This window comes from Psittacula echo, assembly GCF_963264785.1.
Source record: "Psittacula echo genome assembly, chromosome: 2".
In the NCBI taxonomy this organism is placed as follows: Eukaryota; Metazoa; Chordata; class Aves; order Psittaciformes; family Psittacidae; genus Psittacula; species Psittacula echo.
In genome coordinates, this window is record NC_137737.1 from 87,139,600 (window position 1) to 87,159,117 (window position 19,518).

Genomic DNA, 19,518 nt, shown 5'->3' on the forward strand with positions numbered 1-19,518 from the left:
TTCTGCATGATTTGTGGACAAATTATATGTTACATGATAATTGCTTCCCTCTGCTCCACAGAAAGAGTGGTTTGCCTTGTCTGCCTTAAAGTTTGTCTATATTAATGTCGTCCGTGCCTAATAAATCACTGATTGCTTGTTGAAGGTGGAGATGCAGCTTTGCCTTTTATGGAATATTTGTAACCAGTGCCTCCTTGATTCTTTTTTTTCCCCACATTCTAGGATATCCCATTCCTAGATATTTTCTGCTGTGTGTCACTTGCAGGTATTATTTAGATATGTCTTTTTGGAATTTCAATGGTGTTCTCTGCTTGTAAACACTAGTTTTACTCATCTATTTGTATTTTCAATTGAATTGGAAAATGTTCCTTTTGATTTGTTTTTCTTCTAGCTATTTGACTAAATGTGTGTAAAGAAAGGGACAGAGTGTTCCATTAAATCAGAGAATCTCAATTTAATAATTAACATAGGTGCACAGCTCCAACAGTAGAAAACAAACTGCTGCATGCTGTTGAAAGACCTGTACAAATTAACTGATTCTGTTCTGCCTAGTTAACTTTCACCTTTAAATAGGTGTCATAACAGGAGAATTAGACATCTTTATGAAATTCTTAAACATATGGGAAACTTCAGATTAGGCATTCAGATTCAAATAAGTTTTGATTCATAATTTCCATTCTCTCTTCCAGGTATGGTACAACCAGAAAGGTTTCCATGCACTGCCATCCTACTTAAATGAACTCAACAACTTCATTCTGTGGCTGAATTTGCCTCCTAATGTAGATTGGAGACAGTATGGTAATAGTCCTTCTTTAAGTCTTTTTTCATATCTTTTAAAAAATGATTTTGAAATAAACTAAAATAATTTTAAGTATTAAAATATTTCATAATATAAAGTAGAATTGCGGAGTCACACATTTCTTGGGAGATAAGAAAGTGGAACTTTTAATTAAAAAGAAGAGGGTTTTGTGTGTGTGTGTGTGAAGAGTGTAGTACACAATAAGGTAGAATTTTAATTTATAGCTCATTATGCCGTATGAATTTCTTTCAAAGGATATTCCTGTGAAATAAGTGTAAATTGGTTTCCTACACTTGGGATGTTAGTCCCTGTGAAACCACTGCTAGGGCTTGCTTAAATAGACAACAGGTTATGGATTTATAACTTCTTTGCCACTTTATCTCCTTATGTAAATATTGAGGTGAAACCCAGAGTATCCTGTAAGTTCACACTGCAGCATAATGTTCAATAGCATCCTGTTATCCAAGGAATGGGAAAGGCTGGTATATCTTACTATTGTATGTAACAAAAAAAAGAGATTAATATATTTGACATCTGAATTCTCTGATTCACATACCCCTGAACTGTATGAGAACTAATAAAATGAAAAGATTTACAAACTGACTTTAATAAAAATTGACTGGAGCTCAAGAATCAGCTGTTGACACAGGTGAACTTTTAGGATGTTGAAGTCTAGCTTGAAATCTGGGTTTAGTAGTTCAGGTTAACCTCTGTTCATTCGAGTTTGTTTTGTTCTTAAAATTCTGTTTAGCAGAAATTAATCTGATTTAGAGAAATTTAAAGGAAGCTCATGACCAATGGCTAAGAGTTTTTTAAAAGGTAGGTTAGTTGTCTGTGATGGTAAAATGATTTTCAGTGTGTTTACGATGGCAAAGGAAGCAGAAAGGTGAAAGTCACTGCAAAGGGAAAGGAATCCTAAGTATCAGAAAACAGAACTTCCTTAAGAAAAGTTTCCAGAATGTCAATGAAATAAGAATAATTACTTGCCTTCAACATGGTTGGGGTTTTATTTTTCTAAATTAATTATGAAAATGAATCAAAGGTAACATATTTCTGCAGATATTTTGAATTAAATTAAATCAGATATTTTAATGATAATTTTTAATAGAAATAGATTTTTAATCAAGTTTCCATGCACTTCATTAATTGTACTGATGTTGGCTTGTAGTGTTAGATATCTCATTCTGGAACATCAGTGTTTAAGTACCCTTATTTTTATACCTGTTATGGAGAAGTTTGGATTTACTATCCAGATTAAAGTTGGATAAAATTATAGTTGTTTCAAGGACTGTGGAATGTTATATTTTACACTGTTGTATAAATAGATACACTATAAGAAAGACAGTGCTAAACACTGGATGGAGAAGAGCTAGCTTAGGGGGACCTTATCTGGAAGAAGGATGGAATGAGGAGGCAGCTGGTCTCCCAGGTAACAAGTGATAGGACAAGAAGAAACAGTCTCAAGCTACACCAGGGGAGGTTTAGGAAAAATTTCTTTACCACAAGGGTTATTAGGTATTGGAACAGGGTTCCCAGGGAAATGGTGGAATTTCTCTGGAAGTGTTCAAAAATCATGTAGATGAGGTAACATTACCATGGTATTACCAAGGATGTAAACAGAGTAGCAACTACTGTGATATTGAAACAACTCTGGAAGAGGCCAACAGCTTATTTAAATGCTCATATAAATACCGAGGAACCTTTTCACTTAGTAGTTATATCCTACGGCTATTTCTTGAGCATGAACCCAGCTGAAGTTCTTCCAGGTTCTCCAGAGGAAGGAAGTCATTGCAGACAATGTGCTTAGTTCTACCTGCTTTACTTGCAGGGATAGACCTGGTAACTTTCACAGGAGATCAGTAGTACTGGTCCCAGTGTGTGACAGTTTTAGTGACAAGAAGCTAAAAAGAAGGCTAAACGTTTGTGTTTAATGTCTTTTGTTCAGTTAAGAGTATACAGGGAATCTAGACTTAGGATTTTGTATGAGAGTTCGAAGGAAGAAGTTGTAACCCAAGATTGCAGAGGATATCTTGTACAGATTTATATCCTGATGGATTTATATCTGTTCAAAAAACTGAAAAAAATGGATGATTGTTTTTCTTGTGTCAGTCCAAGTTACTGACTCTTGATCACTGTGAACACACAGGAGCAGAAAATGATAGTTGTTTGGTGATAAAAATACATTGTTTTTATTCTTGTGTAACCTGATCTTCAAATCCTTTCTTTGCAAGTGGAAAGATTTCTCTTTTACCTCCCATATGAGATTATCAGTAAGCTTCTCCATGAGAATCCTTGGAAAATTACAATGTTTGTGTCTTGTAATTTTCATGTAAAGAGTGGAATGGTTGTTGAAGAAAATGTGTGCGCCAGCTGGAGGTGCATGTAAGTGGATAGAGCAACTGAAGACAGCCAGATTGAATTACATCAGTTTATCACAGTTATTGGATCAGATGTCTATTTTGGAACAGCAGTTCAGGAATACTTCTTGTATAAAATTAGCTCATCTTCTCTACCATGGAGATAGCCATCTCTATTTCATAATCATGTAAGTCTCTGTTTGTATTGTGAAAAAAAAATCTAACTCATTGGAAAGGAAACCAGATGCATTTTGTTTTCTAGTGGTTATAAATTCAGTGACAGATAAGGAAAATAAATGCTTTAAACAATTGAAAAAAAGCGAGAATATTTTGACAGAGAAGATAAGATGGACTGGGGTTTTGACAAAATATCCGTCCTGGCTGGTCTTCAAGCTTCTGTGAATGATATTTGTATGGTTTTAAATTTCTTTCTGAAATGCTGCATTTCTACAACTAGATAGTGTAATTGTGAACAAATTAAAAATGGATTAATGAAGAAGATTAGAAAGCTAAAAGGCAATGTTATTTGCTTCAGCTTAAGATAGAAATACTCATGAAGACCTATGTTATTTTTCACAGTTGTGTAGAGTTGAGTCAGAACGTATTTATTGTGCTTGAATATAGGGGAAGGACTATTACCTTCCTCTTAGGGTAAGATTATATAAAGAAAAAGGAGTGGTAGTCATCTATAATGATGTCTGTAAAGTACGGCAGTCAAAGAAAGTTCTTACATCATTACTCAAAGAACAGAAATGTATCAATATAGAAAGGCCTTGTGCGATGCAGCTGCCCCATCTCAGACTTCTATTGAAGTCATTGATTTTTTTAAAACCCTTTCATCCTAGGGCTCATTGTAAGCGTTCATATAGCATCCACATTTATTTCAGATTCAGCTCTTCAAAGGAGCTGAAAGGATCAAGAGACCCATTTTCAACTGAGTTTTGGTGGAAAGTGACTGTATAGTTTCTTGATTGCTTTTCAAATCATAACTTTAATCCTTTTTTCAAACTGAACTGAAATGGCATTTAGTAGGAATCTTCTTAACCATATCTAGTTAGTGGGGGGGAAATTAAAATATAAATTAGTACTGAGGGTGCTGCCTGTGAAATTCTCAATTGTTCATGTATTTTTCAGTAAAAAATAATATTTTGTTTTACACCAACAGAAATCTCACCATAAATTTTAAATCCCCACAAAGACGACTTTGTAAAAACATATATACATGCTACCTTCATTTTATTATACATACTATTTTATTTTATTCTAAGCTATTTTATTCTAATCTGAACTGAAAAGTGTGGAATAAAAAAAGCTAGATTGGTCTCCTATTCAAGTCTGTAACAATCCTGATATTTATAATTAGTAGCACAGATCCAAATTGCACTTGATCCGTGTACTCAGCATGCTATGTGACAGGAAAAAGAGATAGTTTACAAAAGAGTGCCAAGAGATGGGCTCAGACACCCTCAAAATACAGTGGAGAACCATGAAATATACTCAAGGATAGCTCTGATTACCCTATAGTGACAGCATATAAGCTTGAAGACTGCTAAGATTTTTCTCTCTCTCCACCCTATGCTGAAAAAGTACTGCTTGGTTCATATCACTCTTATAATTTTTACTCCAAAACCACAGATTTTATAAATGTGATTATGTGGAAAGTTGCACCCAGGCAGAATGGACTGGGCTACCAGTGACTTGTGGTATTTATGACTTATAGGAATGAAACATTCCAAGTCTCTAAGACTATGCCAAATTGCATGTGACTTTCTTTGCAGACAAATGCTCAGGTGGTTTAGATTTGAAATAGAAGACCTAGAGCACTTTCTCTTGAAGATACCATTTGCACGATGGCATGGGGAAAGGTATCTTGAGTTGTGCAGCTCTTGAATGGTAACAGGGCAGGATTTTTCCTACTACAACCAAGCTACTGTTCTTTTCAAATGTCTAAAATATGAATGCTTTTTCCTTTTTCCTGTAAACTGTCCTATCCAAAATGTAAAAGAATTTTATTTTATTCTACAGAATGTTGTAATGCTTATAACATAAAGAATTTTTTTCATGAGTTTAGGAATGCCTTTTTAAGATATTAGAATCTAAAATTTGTTTAAGTGAGAACAATGTTAGAAAAGGAATGACATTGTTCAGCCTAGATGGGAGAAGACTAAGGGGAAATCATAGAGAAGCTGAAGAGGGCACAATTAATTGTTTATTGCTTCTTCTACTATTAAGCATGTAGCATGGAGCTCCTGGTGACACTTCCAATGCAAATATCTTCCTCGCCCCTCGTGCAATTTATAGTTAAACTGTGATGTTCTGACTACCCTCTTCTTTTTTCCTTACTAATGTGGCTTGAAAGTCTGTTAAAAATGTCTTTTCTCAGTTATGTAAAGATAAGTCTTCCACTGACCAAACCAAGAGATAGTAACTAAGCCTTTTTCTTAAAAAAAACCCCAGCCCACCACACTCCCCAAGAAAAAACAAGCACCTCCCCAACCAAATAAAACCCACACCAAAAAATGCAGTTAAACTGAGGAAAGAACAAAAAAGGGGTTTAGCTGAAAACTAGCTAAAAAATTATGTTACCAGAATAATTTGTTATACTTGTGTTCTCTGTTGGGATTGACATCTGGCCTCATTCTTTTACAGAACTACACACGCACATATATCAATTAATATGTATACAGTCATGTTTCTTTCTTTGAGATGCCTTCTTCTTGACCTCATTCTAATCACGGAAGCAGTGCCTTTCATTTCTCAAGCTCTTCATTTTTATATTGGAGAAGGTTGAAAGGTCTAAAGAAGTCTTGACATCATGGTGTTCACTTACACTCTGAATACAGCATTAAAATCCTGATACAGAACAAGGATCTCTATCATCACAGTTTTCCCTGTTCTTGCACTGCTTATGCAGGGCTTTATAAAGATTAGAATTGGTGCCTATCACAATTTTTCACCTGTGCTCACAAAGAAACCTAAATTGTCACTGTAAAAATAATGTCACCTGCTCCATGCCAAGAACATAAACAAAGCATATTTTAGGATGACTGGGAAAATTCTGGTTGTATTTAAGTCATGAGAATGAAATGGCAATCTGTAGATGTGAAAGAAACAATTTTATATGGAGAAATTTATGAAAAGGAGCAGAGATCTAGGACTGAATCATACCATATCAGTTGATATTGCCTGTCTCATTTTTCCCTTGTGAATACTGATCTGGTAAAATTTGCTTTGAAGGCTGTTCGTACAGGCTTACCAATATAAGCCTTAAAAAAAATCCTTGCATAAACACCACATATATCTGTTTAATAGGAGCTTTGTCATTTGAAATTTCTTGGTTTATCTGTCATTTATGGTTTTTATTTTAAGTCCTCAAAGATTGTGTTTAGTTTTCAACTTAATGAGCATCATTATAGCAGCTTTACATAGTAAAAAGGCATATAAAGGCAAGAAAGCATTGATAAGTACACCTTACATCATTTTAACAGCTATATTGGGACAGAGATATATGTAAAGAAAGATGGTCTAGTTGAGAGAAATCTAGAAAGAGACAGATTATAAAAGTACACAGATTTTTTTTTAATTTTGTATTATTATTTAAAAATGCAGATACTAGCAAATAGCTTATATCAAATGTGTTGGCTTATTTTCCTATTGGAAGATAGTCTATTCCCCCTTAGGTTCAAAAGAACTTTTTTTCCGTTTGTGAATCATAGTCAGATTGTTGGCTTTACATAAATTCATTGTCTATTTTTGGATGACGGGGGAAGGAAGAAATAATTTGCTAAAAAATGTAGCAAACGCAGAAGACTCTCGTGCTGCAGACTAATTGCAAAAAAAAAAAAAAAAAAAAAAAAAGTAAGGAAACTATTATATTTAGTACATTGCTAGAATTTTAGTTCTAACATAAAACTGAACTTAACCTGGTTCTACTTTGTTTAACTGTAATTCAGCAACCCTGGGAAATTTAATCTTAGTTACATGTGTAAGTTTTAAAAAATGCAATTCTTTGTTTCATCCTCATGATTTGAATGCAAATTGAGTGTAGAAAATAGTTGCTACTTTTCAGGAGAGCAATTACGTTTTGGGACTCTTCTATTGAAGGAAATAGAATAGAGCAGTTGATGTCATCTACTTGGACTTGTGCAAAGCATTCAACACTGTCCCACAAGACATCCTTGTCTCTAAATTGGAGAGACATCAATTTGATAGGTGGACCACTCGGTGGATGAAGAACTGGTTGGATGGCCGCACGCAAAGAGTTGTGGTCAATGGCTCGATGTCCAGTTGGAGACCAGTAACGAGTGGTGTCCCTCAGAGATTGGTGTTGGGACCTGTCTTGTTCAACATCTTTGTTGGTGACATGGACAGTGGGATTGAGTGCACCCTTAGCAAGTTTGCCAATGACACCAAGCTGTGTGGTTTGGTTGATGCCAGAGGGAAGGGATGCCATCCAGAGGGACCTTGACACGCTTGTGAGGTGGGCTGATGCCAACCTGATGAAGTTTAACCATGCCAAGTGCAAGATCCTACACCTGGGTCGGAGCAATCCCAGGCACAGCTACAGGTTGGGCAGAGAAGAGATTCAGAGCAGCCCTGCAGAGAAGGACTTGGGGGTGTTGGTCGATGAGAGAATGAACATGAGCCAACTTCAGTGTGTGCTCTCAGCCCAGAAAGCCAAACATATCCTGGGCTGCATCAAAAGGAGCGTGACCAGCACGTCGAAGGAGGTGATCCTGCTCTTGTGAGACCTCACTTGAAGTATTGTGTACAGTTCTGGTGTCCTCAACATCAAAAGGACATGGAACTGTTGGAACAAGTCCAGAGGAGGGCCACGAGGATGATCAGGGGACTGGAGCACCTCCCGTATGGAGACAGGCTGAGAAAGTTGGGGCTGTTCAGCCTGGAGAAGAGAAGGCTGCGTGGAGACCTCCTAGCAGCCTTCCAGTAGCTGAAGGGAGCCTACAAGGATGCTGGGGATGGACTCTTCATCAGGGACTGTAGTGAGAGGACAAGGGGTAATGGGTTCAAACTTAAACAGGGGAAGTTTAGACTGGATATAAGGAAGAAGTTCTTTACTGTGAGTGTGGTGAGGCTCTGGAGTGGGTTGCCCAGGGAAGTTGTGAGTGCTCCATCTCTGGCAGTATTCAAGGCCAGGTTGGACAGAGCCTTGGGTGACATGGTTTAGCGTGAGGTGTCCCTGCTCATGGCAGGGGGGTTGGAACTAGATGATCTTAAGGTCCTTTCCAACCCTAACTATTCTATGATTCTATGATTCTATATCAGTTAAGTGCAATTTGCTTTTTGATTAGTATTGTACAATACAAGACTGCAATGAGCATTATGTTATTTAATGTTGGGGTTTTTTTTATTTTCCCCAGCAATTATCTCTTTTTCAGTCTCTGTTTATTCTATACTAGAAAGTTTTATATCAATGTATTTTCTGCGTGTGGAACCCAAATCAACTGTTGTAGGCTTTAATACATTGCAGTAATCTGGAACTTTTGTTGGTATCCTCTTGGGATCTGTGCATTTAATAGGGACAGGCCATGGTGATTTCAGGAGAAAAATTATTTCCAGACACATTAATATTCCTGAGCAGAAGTCATTCATTCCTTATAAAATATTTGATGTTATCTTTGTCTTTGTGTTTTGCATGTTTCATTAATTCCCTGTGGTTCTTTTTGAAAGTTTCAGCAGTGCAGATGATTCTCCTCTATAAAATTCATTGAACAGGTTCCCAAAATGTACAAGTGGGCAAACCTATGTTTATGAGCATGAATTCACTTGCATGGAAAATTGCACAAAGATGGAGTCGTAGCCATTTTTGCTAGTGCATATTCCTCTTACTGCATACAACAGGTAGTTGATGGGAGTAGAGCAGTGGGACAAAATTCAGATCAGCCTGGATAAATTCCTGGAATATATTAGAGAACCTTTCTGAAGTCCTGGCAAACTGTCTCAGTTCTGGATACCTTATGGACAATAATTCTGTACCACAGTCCACATGACAGTTTTATCTGTGTCTAAATTCTGGGAAAAGGGATGTGAATCAGTAAGACCTAGAGGTATCCAAGTCTTGGCATTTCCTAATCATGGGCAGTAAGGTTTGCAATCTGTAAAAATCAGCTCTCTTGAGCTAGAGCAATTTTACTGTAGGATTTCTGTCTCCTGAAACTTTGGGGAGGACAGCTTGGTTAGAGCATTCAGATTCTTGATCATGAAGACAGCATCTTAACAACTGTGGGAAGATCCTCTATAACTAGAACTTAGCTCAAGACGTACTTCTGCTCTTTGATAATTTAGCTGAACACTAGTGAGTATAAGAAGCACATTTAGTGCTGTTAACTTATAGTTTTAGTGCTTCTGAAATTATCAGGATTCCCATTGTCCAAAAGCTTCTATTTTTGGCTATTAATTTCTAATTCAATAGGTACTATATATACATATATATATGGATTAAAGACACTCTTCCAATATGCACACATCCATTCAACCTTTGACAAAGCTTAGAAAAAAAATTCTCTGAATGAAGCTTTTTTCTATCATTCTACTTTACATAAATGAAATTTCAGCTTATACTTGGTTCCAGTTTTCTCTGATATGCTGTTTTTTACTTCTGAACAAATAGCAACTATTGTTAAAAAAAATGGTGCAAATGAAAAACAAAGAAAACTTTAAACAGTCCCTCTAAGCAAATGACATGAAAGACTTCTGCAAATAGCACATCTATCTACTAGTGATGAATCAAAACCTTATCAGCTTGAATCTTGTTTTGATTTGTTAACTACTATTGGGCTTCGTTGTATGGCTTTTAACTCTTTGAAAAAAATCTTTGCCTTGTGCAAGTTAATCATCATCTTCTGTTCAGATTTTTACCACACAGTGACTTACTGATGTTCCTCTCTGCTTCTATTAAATTCCTTTGGCTTTAAGATGTGGAATGAAGAATAAAAGGGGCAAAAATAAATGCATAGATCTACTTGGTCAGACTGCACCTCTTACTAGAATGAGGACAATTTTTGTCTTGATACAACTGGACTATATCAAAGTATTACAAAATGTGTTCAATTAAATGGCACCCTGTAGAATCCATCTAAGGCTACCAACAATTTATTTCTTTGCCAAAGATAGTGGGAAGATTATAATACTGCTAGGATGGATTTTAATTAATTATTTTTAAATTGGAAACAGCATGGATTTATTTAGATACCCTAATCGGACAGTGCTAGTTTGATCTCTCAGTGCTAATGTCTGATCTCACATTACAGCTGGCACCCCTATCAGGTACACATGCAGAAATAAGTCTGGAACTGCACCAAGACCGGTTGGACAGTAATGTCTTTAAACTGAAAGAGGGTAGGTTTAGATTAGATATGAAATTCTCCATGGTGAGGGTGGTAAAGGACTGGAACAGGCTGCCCAGAGAAGCTGTGGCTTCCGCATCCTTCACAGTGTTCAAAACCGGGCTGGATGGGGCTTGGAGCAACCTGATCTAGTGGAAGGCATCCCTGCCTGTGACAGGGGGTTTGGAACTAGGTGATCTTTAAAGTCCCTTCCAACCCAAATAATTTCATGATGCTTTGACAGCAGCTTTTTCACTGATAAAGTTTTGTGCACACACACACATTTTTTTTTCTTTGCTTGGAAACAAATAAAGCAAAAAGCCACATCTTTTTGTCCATAAATTATGTTCCAACTCTGAAGTTCAGATTCTAGATTGTTACAGGCTGGTGGTACCAAGAACCAAAATAAGCCTAAGAATGCATTGCCTAGTAAGGATTTTTCCTGGTTTCCCAAACTGGGTATCTTTTTATTTAAAGCTCTACAGTTACAGTTTCAGTCTATCTGAGGTGTGCCTTTTTTTTTTTTTTTTTTTTTTTTGTGAATTTTTAATTTCATATTTATTCTTCTTTTTACAGGGATGACACTTTACAGCCAACCATATGGAGGAGCCTTGCTGGATGAGGACAAAATGTGAGATAACTCTTAACATATATAACAGCTGCATGAGCAGACAATTGAAAATATTTATTTAATAACCATGTATTTTTCATGCAATAGATGTTGTGACTTGATTGATAGATGCAATTCTGTTCCACTGAGTGAAGCACTTTTTCTACTCTGGTGTTTATATGCCAAGTCTAGTGTTTATGTCAGATATGGTTCCACTATTTTGTAGAGAAAAATACCGAATTTACACTGACTGCATTTTACGGTGTTTGCGAACAGGTCATGACATTTTCAAACAGGTTAGCTGCTTCAAAAGGTTGCCAAGTTTTTGAATTTTAATTGTCTGTAAAGGGGGGAAGTATTTGCCCAGGGAAGTTGTGAATGCTCCATCCCTGGTGGTGTTTAAGGCCATGTTGGACAGAGCCTTGGGTGACATGGTTTAGTGGGAGGTGTCCCTGTCCATGGCAGGGGGGTTGGAACTAGATGATCTTAAGGTCCTTTCCAACCCTAACTATTCTATGATTCTATGATTCTATCTGCCAAAGCTTCACTTTACTATTCAGACTTAAACATATACTGTGTTCTTTAACTCTTAACACATCATCTTGCTCCTGTTCTCTAATTAGATGTTGACAGTGTACAGACACGGTGTTTGTAAACAGGATTAAGGTCCTACTGTCTAGTGTTGTTTCGGTGAGAAGCTGGGCCGGAAAATATTTGGGTTTTTTCATACACACACACACACACACACCACCTCCCCATTGTTTTTTCATTTTGCCATTTTATATTCTACTCTAGAATGGAGAACGTTCGTCAGTGTGGAGTAGCACTCTGTATCATGCTGGGTTTCTCTATCCTTACCGCATCCATTGGAAGTGCCATAGTGAAAGACAGAGTGTCTGGCACAAAACGCCTGCAGCACATTGTTGGCCTGGGTTACAAAACTTACTGGCTTGGTAACTTCTGCTGTGATATGGTATGTATCATGTGGGGTAGCACGTGTTCAGATATAAATTTTTAATTAGTTTGTCATAAATGAGGAAAAAGAGATATGGTCACAAGACACATAAATAAGATTCTAACTGTGCAGATCAACAGCTCTTGGCTGCCATGATAACAAGCATTGGGATACAATTGCTACTTTAATACTGCTACATAAAATTCTTGAAGGCAGGCACTGTGTTCTTTGTTTTCCAAAGTTGAATTTTTAGGTAAACTATATGCTAGCTTTAGGTACCTGCAGTATTTAACAAATAAAAGAAAGCTTGCTAAACAACCTAGACAGACAGAATCTTCAATACAGAAGTCCATAGGAGTTTCTGTGCCTTGATTTGCCATTGGCAAAATCTTTCAGATTACTGGAGAGACCTGAATATACTGCTTAGCTACTTTAAAAGCGTAATAATCTTGTCTGTTGGTGGGTCATATAACAGATACTCTTAACTGGTACCTTTTATTTATGGCAAGATAGACAGTAGAAAATGTTATTTATGGATTCATATACATAGAATGGCCTAGATCAAAAATTGGTGAAGTCTTTGTCCTGAATATTTTTCTCATGCCAAATAACTTCTAAAATTGTTGGCATTGCAAATAGTATTGTCTATATGCAGTTAATTAAGAAATCTGAAAATCTTCTTTTTTGAAAATACCATAAAAGTTGTTATTTTTCCCTAAATCTTATCCTTTTTAATCAAATGTAAAGACAGGAATGCTACTAAGACCTGATTTTGGTGGGTCAGATTCAGGCCAACATATTTAAAAGAAACAGGAATTTATGCTTACCTTCTTCAAGCCTGAGAAGTTGCTTTCTCTTCAGGCCAATAACCAAAGTTGGTGAAATAGAATTAACTTTCTCAAGTCACTGCTAGTCTCCAGTCACTAATTTTTAATCTATATAATGAAGCTCATTTGAGTTCCATTTAAGCGTGAATTCCACAAATTATCTTCAAATATCTTTTTCAAAGGTGACTCTTTAAAAACTAAAATTAAAAATTTCTCCACTATATGTCTGTATAATCTCTGTGTATCTATATAAATAAGGCATACATATACATCTCTTACTGAAAAGCTTTTTCATAATTTGTTTGTCATGAGGCTAACTATAGTATTAGTTGAGTGTTTGGCAGGAGTTTGAGATTAGGTCATCTGCTTCTGGGAAAGAGATAGAATTACTATTTTTAATGAACTAGGGTGCCATTAGTTGATTGTTCATGTCTCAAACTCTTTTGGATTGGGAGATTGGTTTCAGAGGCAATAGTGAACAATTGGAGTTGCCTGGATTATTCAAAAAGTAAAAAGATTTCTGGCCCAGTGAAGAAATGAACATTCTGCATCTTGCTTAACACACGAGTCATGGAAGAAAGGGCTGGAATCTAGCACAAGAAATGAAAATATGAACTAACCTGGTCAAGAACAGAGATTTTTGGAATACTCAGTTCTCATTCAGATTGTTATAAATCTGAAATGTTAGAGCTTCACCCATCCATGCTTGAAATCAGGATGTTCACACTTGAGCAAGCTCAAAGTAGGAACACATTTCTTCAAATGTTATTTACTTAGCTGGTCGATCTTTGTATTCCTTTTTCTGCCATTTCAGATAAGAGGGCTTGGTTTAAAACAGTCCTTCATCATGCAGTTTCTCCTTGTGCAAAAAAGTCAACTCCTCATTATTTTCTGCCAATCTCTTCCTTTCAAAATGTTCTCTCAAATTCAGCACAGTACTGCACGATCAATCATGATCTGGGAAAGAACAGATGCTACTTTAAATGCTAATTGTGCTGCTGATCATTTAGGGACACTAACACATGAATATATGAACTGTCAAATTTGAAATTCCTCTACATATTTTAACTATTACAGGCTGTGTCCTGTATTATTGGTAGCATAATCTTTATTAAACTTGCAGAAGTATTTGATTTATGAAATGGCTGTCATGAGGATCAGGCTGTTCTTACTGTATTTATAGATATGAAGGATATTCTTTGCTATATTCCAACAAATGGAAGATGTGTAAGTGCCAAGAAAATGTCTTGACAAATGGAGACGTTTTGTTCAGCTTAAGCTGTGTCCCTTAAGGGGCAATATTAAGGTTATTTTGTCTGTGTAAGCCCAACTTTTATAACACACTGTTTTCAGGTAAGATTTCTAATAGGATTTAATGTTTAAAATTACCCATTTATTTCTGGGAAAAAAAGTCCCTGGTCTGATTAAACATAACAGGGACTCAGATGTTTTGTGACTTCTCTACCATATTTTTTTAAACAGCTCCAACAAAACTGAAACCTATATCTACAGAGTGGCATGACATTTGTATATGGTACTGAATAAGGTACACTGTGAGCAAGATGAGAATATTACATCTATCTACATTTCATTCTGTCCTGGGTTCAGCAGCAGCAGTCACTTTTTCTCCTTCTTAGTAGCTGGTGCAGCACTGTGGTTTTGACTTTCGGCCTGGGAATAATACTGATAAAGCCAATGTTTGCAGTTGCTGGTCAGAATGTTTACCCTGACCAAGGACTTTGTGAGTCTCATGCTCTGCCTGGGAGGAGGGGAAGCAGGGAGGAAGCAGGGAGGAAGCAGGGACAGGACACCTAACCCAAACTAGCCAAAGAGGTATTCCATACCACAGCACATCATGCCCGGGAGAGGTGACTGGGAGTTTCCCGGAAGGGCACGCTCTCTGCTCTGTCGGGCTTGTTTTTCAGCGGGTGGTATCATATTCTCTTCCCTTGTTATTTCCCTTATCATTATTATTACTGGTGGTAGCAGTAGTGATTTATGTTATACCTTAGTTACTGGACTGTTTTAATCTCAACCTGTGGGAGTTACACGCTTTTGATTCTCCTCCCCATCCCTCTGGGGGGCGGGGCGAGGGGAGAGTAGAAACTGTGTGGCTGACTTGCCGACTGGCTTAAACCACGACACATTCCATTGCCTGTCTTTTAAGAAAAATGTCTGTCTCCCCATTTGCAAAGTAATGACGCCTTCTGGTTTAATTGAACAGATTTGCATTGTACTTCAGTATGAAAGCCCAATTTTAACAGTAAGAATGTTGTTGTTCTACACTAAGTATTTAGCTAGACCTTGATTTTTTTGCCTCTATTGCAGTTGCATCTCAGAATCTTAGTTATATTATTATCGGTTTAAATAGTGTACAAGCAGAAATGGAGGCAGCCACTGCTTTAATGAGCTCAGCTTCAGTGCACAAGGAGAAAGACACTGAGAATTGAACTGAGCACAAATTTTCACACCTTGCCATTGCTAGTTGCAAGCAGAACTTATCTCTTCTGAATACTTGGATATGAATCCCCTGTACAAATAACATCTGTCCCCCAAAGTATTTGCTTACCATTATGTCGAGGACTCAACAGAGAAACTGTGTTCCCTTGTGTAATGATTGTAACTTTCCTACATATTATGTTTATCACCATTAAAACTTGTCATTTGCTTCATCAACACACATAGTCCTTCATTAAAGTATCTTTTAAAATTGTATCCTTACTATTCTCCTATGGCTAAAACACCAATCAGTGAAACTGCTATTTCTGAGTCCAAGACTCTGTATTCACAGTATAATTTGATGTTTTGGAGCAATGGTCCTATATGGACTCATTGTCTGGAAGAGTTAGCTTGTTAAATGGATGTATTGGAAAGGTCAATAGAAATAGAATTAAGAGGAATATTCTGTAGTCAGATTTTATTTTGTCAGGCTGTTTCATGTGTATATGTGTAAGAGGCAGTTTCACAGCAAGTGTGGACTATGAAATCTAAGAGCTCTTCTGCCTAATTCTTCCTTATTTATAGTGTAATTATATTGCAAATCTGGAACTGTTAAATTGTAGAGTTCTTCTATGCTAATTAAAAAAGACCAGTAAGAGATGTTCACCTGCTAAGTGCCTTTTTATTTCTGTTTCTAGCTGTTTTACATGGTTCCAGTCACCCTTTGTGTTGGTGTTATTAGCGCCTTTCAGCTATCAGCCTTCACTTTCCGAAAGAACTTGGCAGCCACTGTTCTCCTGCTGATACTCTTTGGGTATGTGATTGGAAATGCTACTATGGAATTACAGCTTGTAAGAAACAAGGAGAAATTGAAGATTTGGTTTGCACCTGCTGCTGGATGCATGATTTTCCTTCCTTTGAAATGATTATGATTCAGCAGCAGATAGTGAGAGTGCAGGTTGGAACATGAGTTTGAAAGTTATACAGGGAAAGTGAAGGAAGACTTGTTCATACATTTAAAAAAAAAAAAAAAGAAAGGAAAAATAATAATAATAAAAAAGGACTAGAAATGTCTCGGAAAATACTTAGCCTGCATAACAGTCATTTGTTGTTAGAAATTGGTTGTATGTTATCTTCCAGAAAATGAGGGAATGGTAACATAAGCAGGTCAGAATTTCGGTGCTTAGCTGTGCAGAATACTATCAAAAAGGTAAAAAGTGGCTGTGTTTTATTACAGTTCTACTCATTTTTTGTAAACCTGTAATTTTACATAGCTCCAGGAATTTGGATTTCCAATGAGAAGTCTGTCTTTTGTGGACTATTGGGCTGTCTGGAGATTTGTCTTCAAATAGTGTAAGAGAGGAAGATTCTCCCATATCACCCTCTTCCTTATTTTTATGTGAAGAAAAAATCAGTTACAAAAAGTTAAAATAACTGCTTAAACAGAGGGTTTATTTCTCTGTAGAGACAGAGCTGTCAAGCCCTGGGCTCAATCAAAATAATTGTCTACTTTGTTCCTTTAGCTCTTCCTCTGTGTAGTTCCAGGTGATGTGAGAAAAGATGAATAATTGCAGGATATGCATTCTGAGAAGTTTCTCCCTTATCTCAAGCAATTAAATGCTGTTGTCTTTGTAGGAGGGAATGCATATCTTACAAGACAGATATTTAGATAATGAAATATAACTGCTCCATGAGAGAATGATAGGGAAGAAAAGTAGAAAGTAACTTCTGCAAGGTCAAAACATGTTCCATTCCAGGAAGAGTCTCAGATAAACACTTTAAAGACCCCATACTTACTGTATTTCGTCTTGAAACTGTTTTCAAGATCTCACACCACCAGCAACTCTTTTTTTTTTGAAAACTGTTTCAATATCTCCATAGCTAGATGTATTCTTTGAAATCCCAGCCTAAGCGTGCTTAGCACCATACCTTATAACTCTCCCTCATGAAATATTTTTTGTAAGCCCAAACAAGCTAAGTCTTCTCTTGTAAAAAGCCCTTCACATTCCCTGGATAATTCTAATATTCCTTAAAACTGCAGTTTGAGCTCATCTTCCCTGGGCAAGGGCGGTCAAACTTGTATGTAATATTCTAGAAGTCATGGTGTCAAGATCTCACAAATAAGTCAAATAAAACATTCAAAGTTCATACTTTTCTCTCTGTATCACTCTCATCCCCTTCGGAAGATATTGGGAGAACTGGCTACCCAGGATTTGGAGAAGGCTGAGGTTCTTAATGACTTCTTTGCCTCAGTCTTCACTGGCAAAATCTCTGACCACACCACCCAAGTCTTGGAAGGTGAACGCAGGAACTGTGAGAATGAGGACCCTAGGCCCACTGTAGGAGAGGATCTGGTTTGAGACCATCTTAAAAACCTAAACGTACACAAGTCCATGGGACCTGACGGAATCCATCCGCGGGTCCTGAAGGAGCTGGCAAATGAAGTTGCTAAGCCACTGGCCATCATATTTGAAAAATCATGGCAGTCAGGTGAAGTTCCCAGTGACTGGAAAAAGGGAAATATAACCCCCATTTTCAAGAAGGGGAAAACGGATGACCCGGGGAATTACAGACCAGTCAGTCTCACCTCTGTGCCTGGCAAACTCTTGGAGCAGATTCTCCTGGAAGTCATGCTAAGGCACATGAAAAACAAGGAGGTGGTTGGTGACAGCCAGCATGGCTTCACTAAGGGGAAATCCTGCCTGACCAATTTGGTGGCCTTCTATGATGGGGCTACGAAACTGATGGACAGGGGTAGAGCAGTTGACGTCATCTACCTGGACTTGTGCAAAGCATTCGACACTGTCCCACAAGACATCTTTGTCTCTAAATTGGAGAGACATCAATTTGATGGGTGGACCACTCGGTGGATAAAGAACTGGCTGGCTGGCCACACACAAAGAGTTGTGGTCAATGGCTCGATGTCCGGCTGGAGACCGGTAACGAGTGGTGTCCCTCAGGGACTGGTGTTGGGACCTGTCTTGTTCAACATCTTTGTTGGTGACATGGATAGTGAGATTGAGTTCTCCCTCAGCAAGTTTGCCGATGACACCAAGCTGTGTGGTTTGGTTGATATGCCGGAGGGAAGGGATGCCATCCAGAGGGACCTCGACACGCTTGTGAGGTGGGCTGATGCCAACCTGATGAAGTTTAACTATGGCAAGTGCAAGGTCCTACACCTGGGTCGGAGCAATCCCAGGTACAGCTACAGGTTGGGCAGAGAAGAGATTCAGAGCAGCCCTGCGGAGAAGGACTTGGGGGTGTTGCTTGATGAAAAAATGAACATGAGCCGGCTTCAGTGTGCGCTCGCAGCCCAGAAAGCCAACTGTATCCTGGGCTGCATCAAAAGGAGCGTGACCAGCACGTCGAAGGAGGTGATCCTGCCCCTCTACTCTGCTCTCGTGAGACCTCACTTGGAGTATTGTGTGCAGTTCTGGTGTCCTCAACATAAAAAGGACATGGAACTGTTGGAACAAGTCCAGAGGAGGGCCACGAGGATGATCAGGGGACTGGAGCACCTCCCGTATGGAGACAGGCTGAGAAAGTTGGGGCTGTTCAGCCTGGAGAAGAGAAGGCTGCGTGGAGACCTCATAGCAGCCTTCCAGTATCTGAAGGGAGCCTACAAGGATGCTGGGGATGGACTCTTCATCAGGGACTGTAGTGAGAGGACAAGGGGTAATGGGTTCAAACTTAAACAGGGGAAGTTTGGATTGGATCTAAGGAAGAAATTCTTTACTGAGAGGGTGGTGAGGCCCTGGAATGTGTTGCCCAGGGAGGTTGTGAATGCTCCATTCTTGGCGGTGTTCAAGGCCAGGTTGGATGAGGCCTTGGGTGATATGGTTTAGTGTGGGGTGTCCCTGCCCATGGCAGGGGGGTTGGAACTAGATGATCTCAAGGTCCTTTCCAACCCTAACTATTCTATGATTCTATGATTCTATGATCTTCCTTCTCCTTCCTTTTGCACTACTACAAATTGTTTCCTGCAAATTAAAGGCAGAAATTCTTATCAGTCTTTGTGGAAAGACTTCACACTACTAACACTCATTCTTGTTTTTATTACCTTTACAATTGTTGAATCCTTCTTGTAATCCAGCTGCTGTGACCCTAGCATAAGAACATCTATAGAGATCTTAGTTTAACAGCAAATGAACCATACAGTACATAGTTGTATGTCTGCTGAGGTCA

General features: G+C 37.9%; 1 protein-coding gene across 1 annotated transcript in view; it reads left to right on the plus strand.

Annotated features, from left to right (window-relative positions):
- ABCA13 (ATP binding cassette subfamily A member 13) overlaps positions 1 to 19,518 on the plus strand; it is a gene marked incomplete at both ends in the record, with an annotated part of 183,944 nt that overhangs the window by 120,441 nt on the left and 43,985 nt on the right. Inside the window, 4 exons of the mRNA XM_080609685.1 lie at positions 690 to 798; positions 11,079 to 11,133; positions 11,908 to 12,085; positions 16,032 to 16,147. Coding sequence (XP_080465811.1) covers positions 690 to 798; positions 11,079 to 11,133; positions 11,908 to 12,085; positions 16,032 to 16,147 — 458 coding nt within the window. The remainder of the gene's footprint in view (positions 1 to 689; positions 799 to 11,078; positions 11,134 to 11,907; positions 12,086 to 16,031; positions 16,148 to 19,518) is intronic.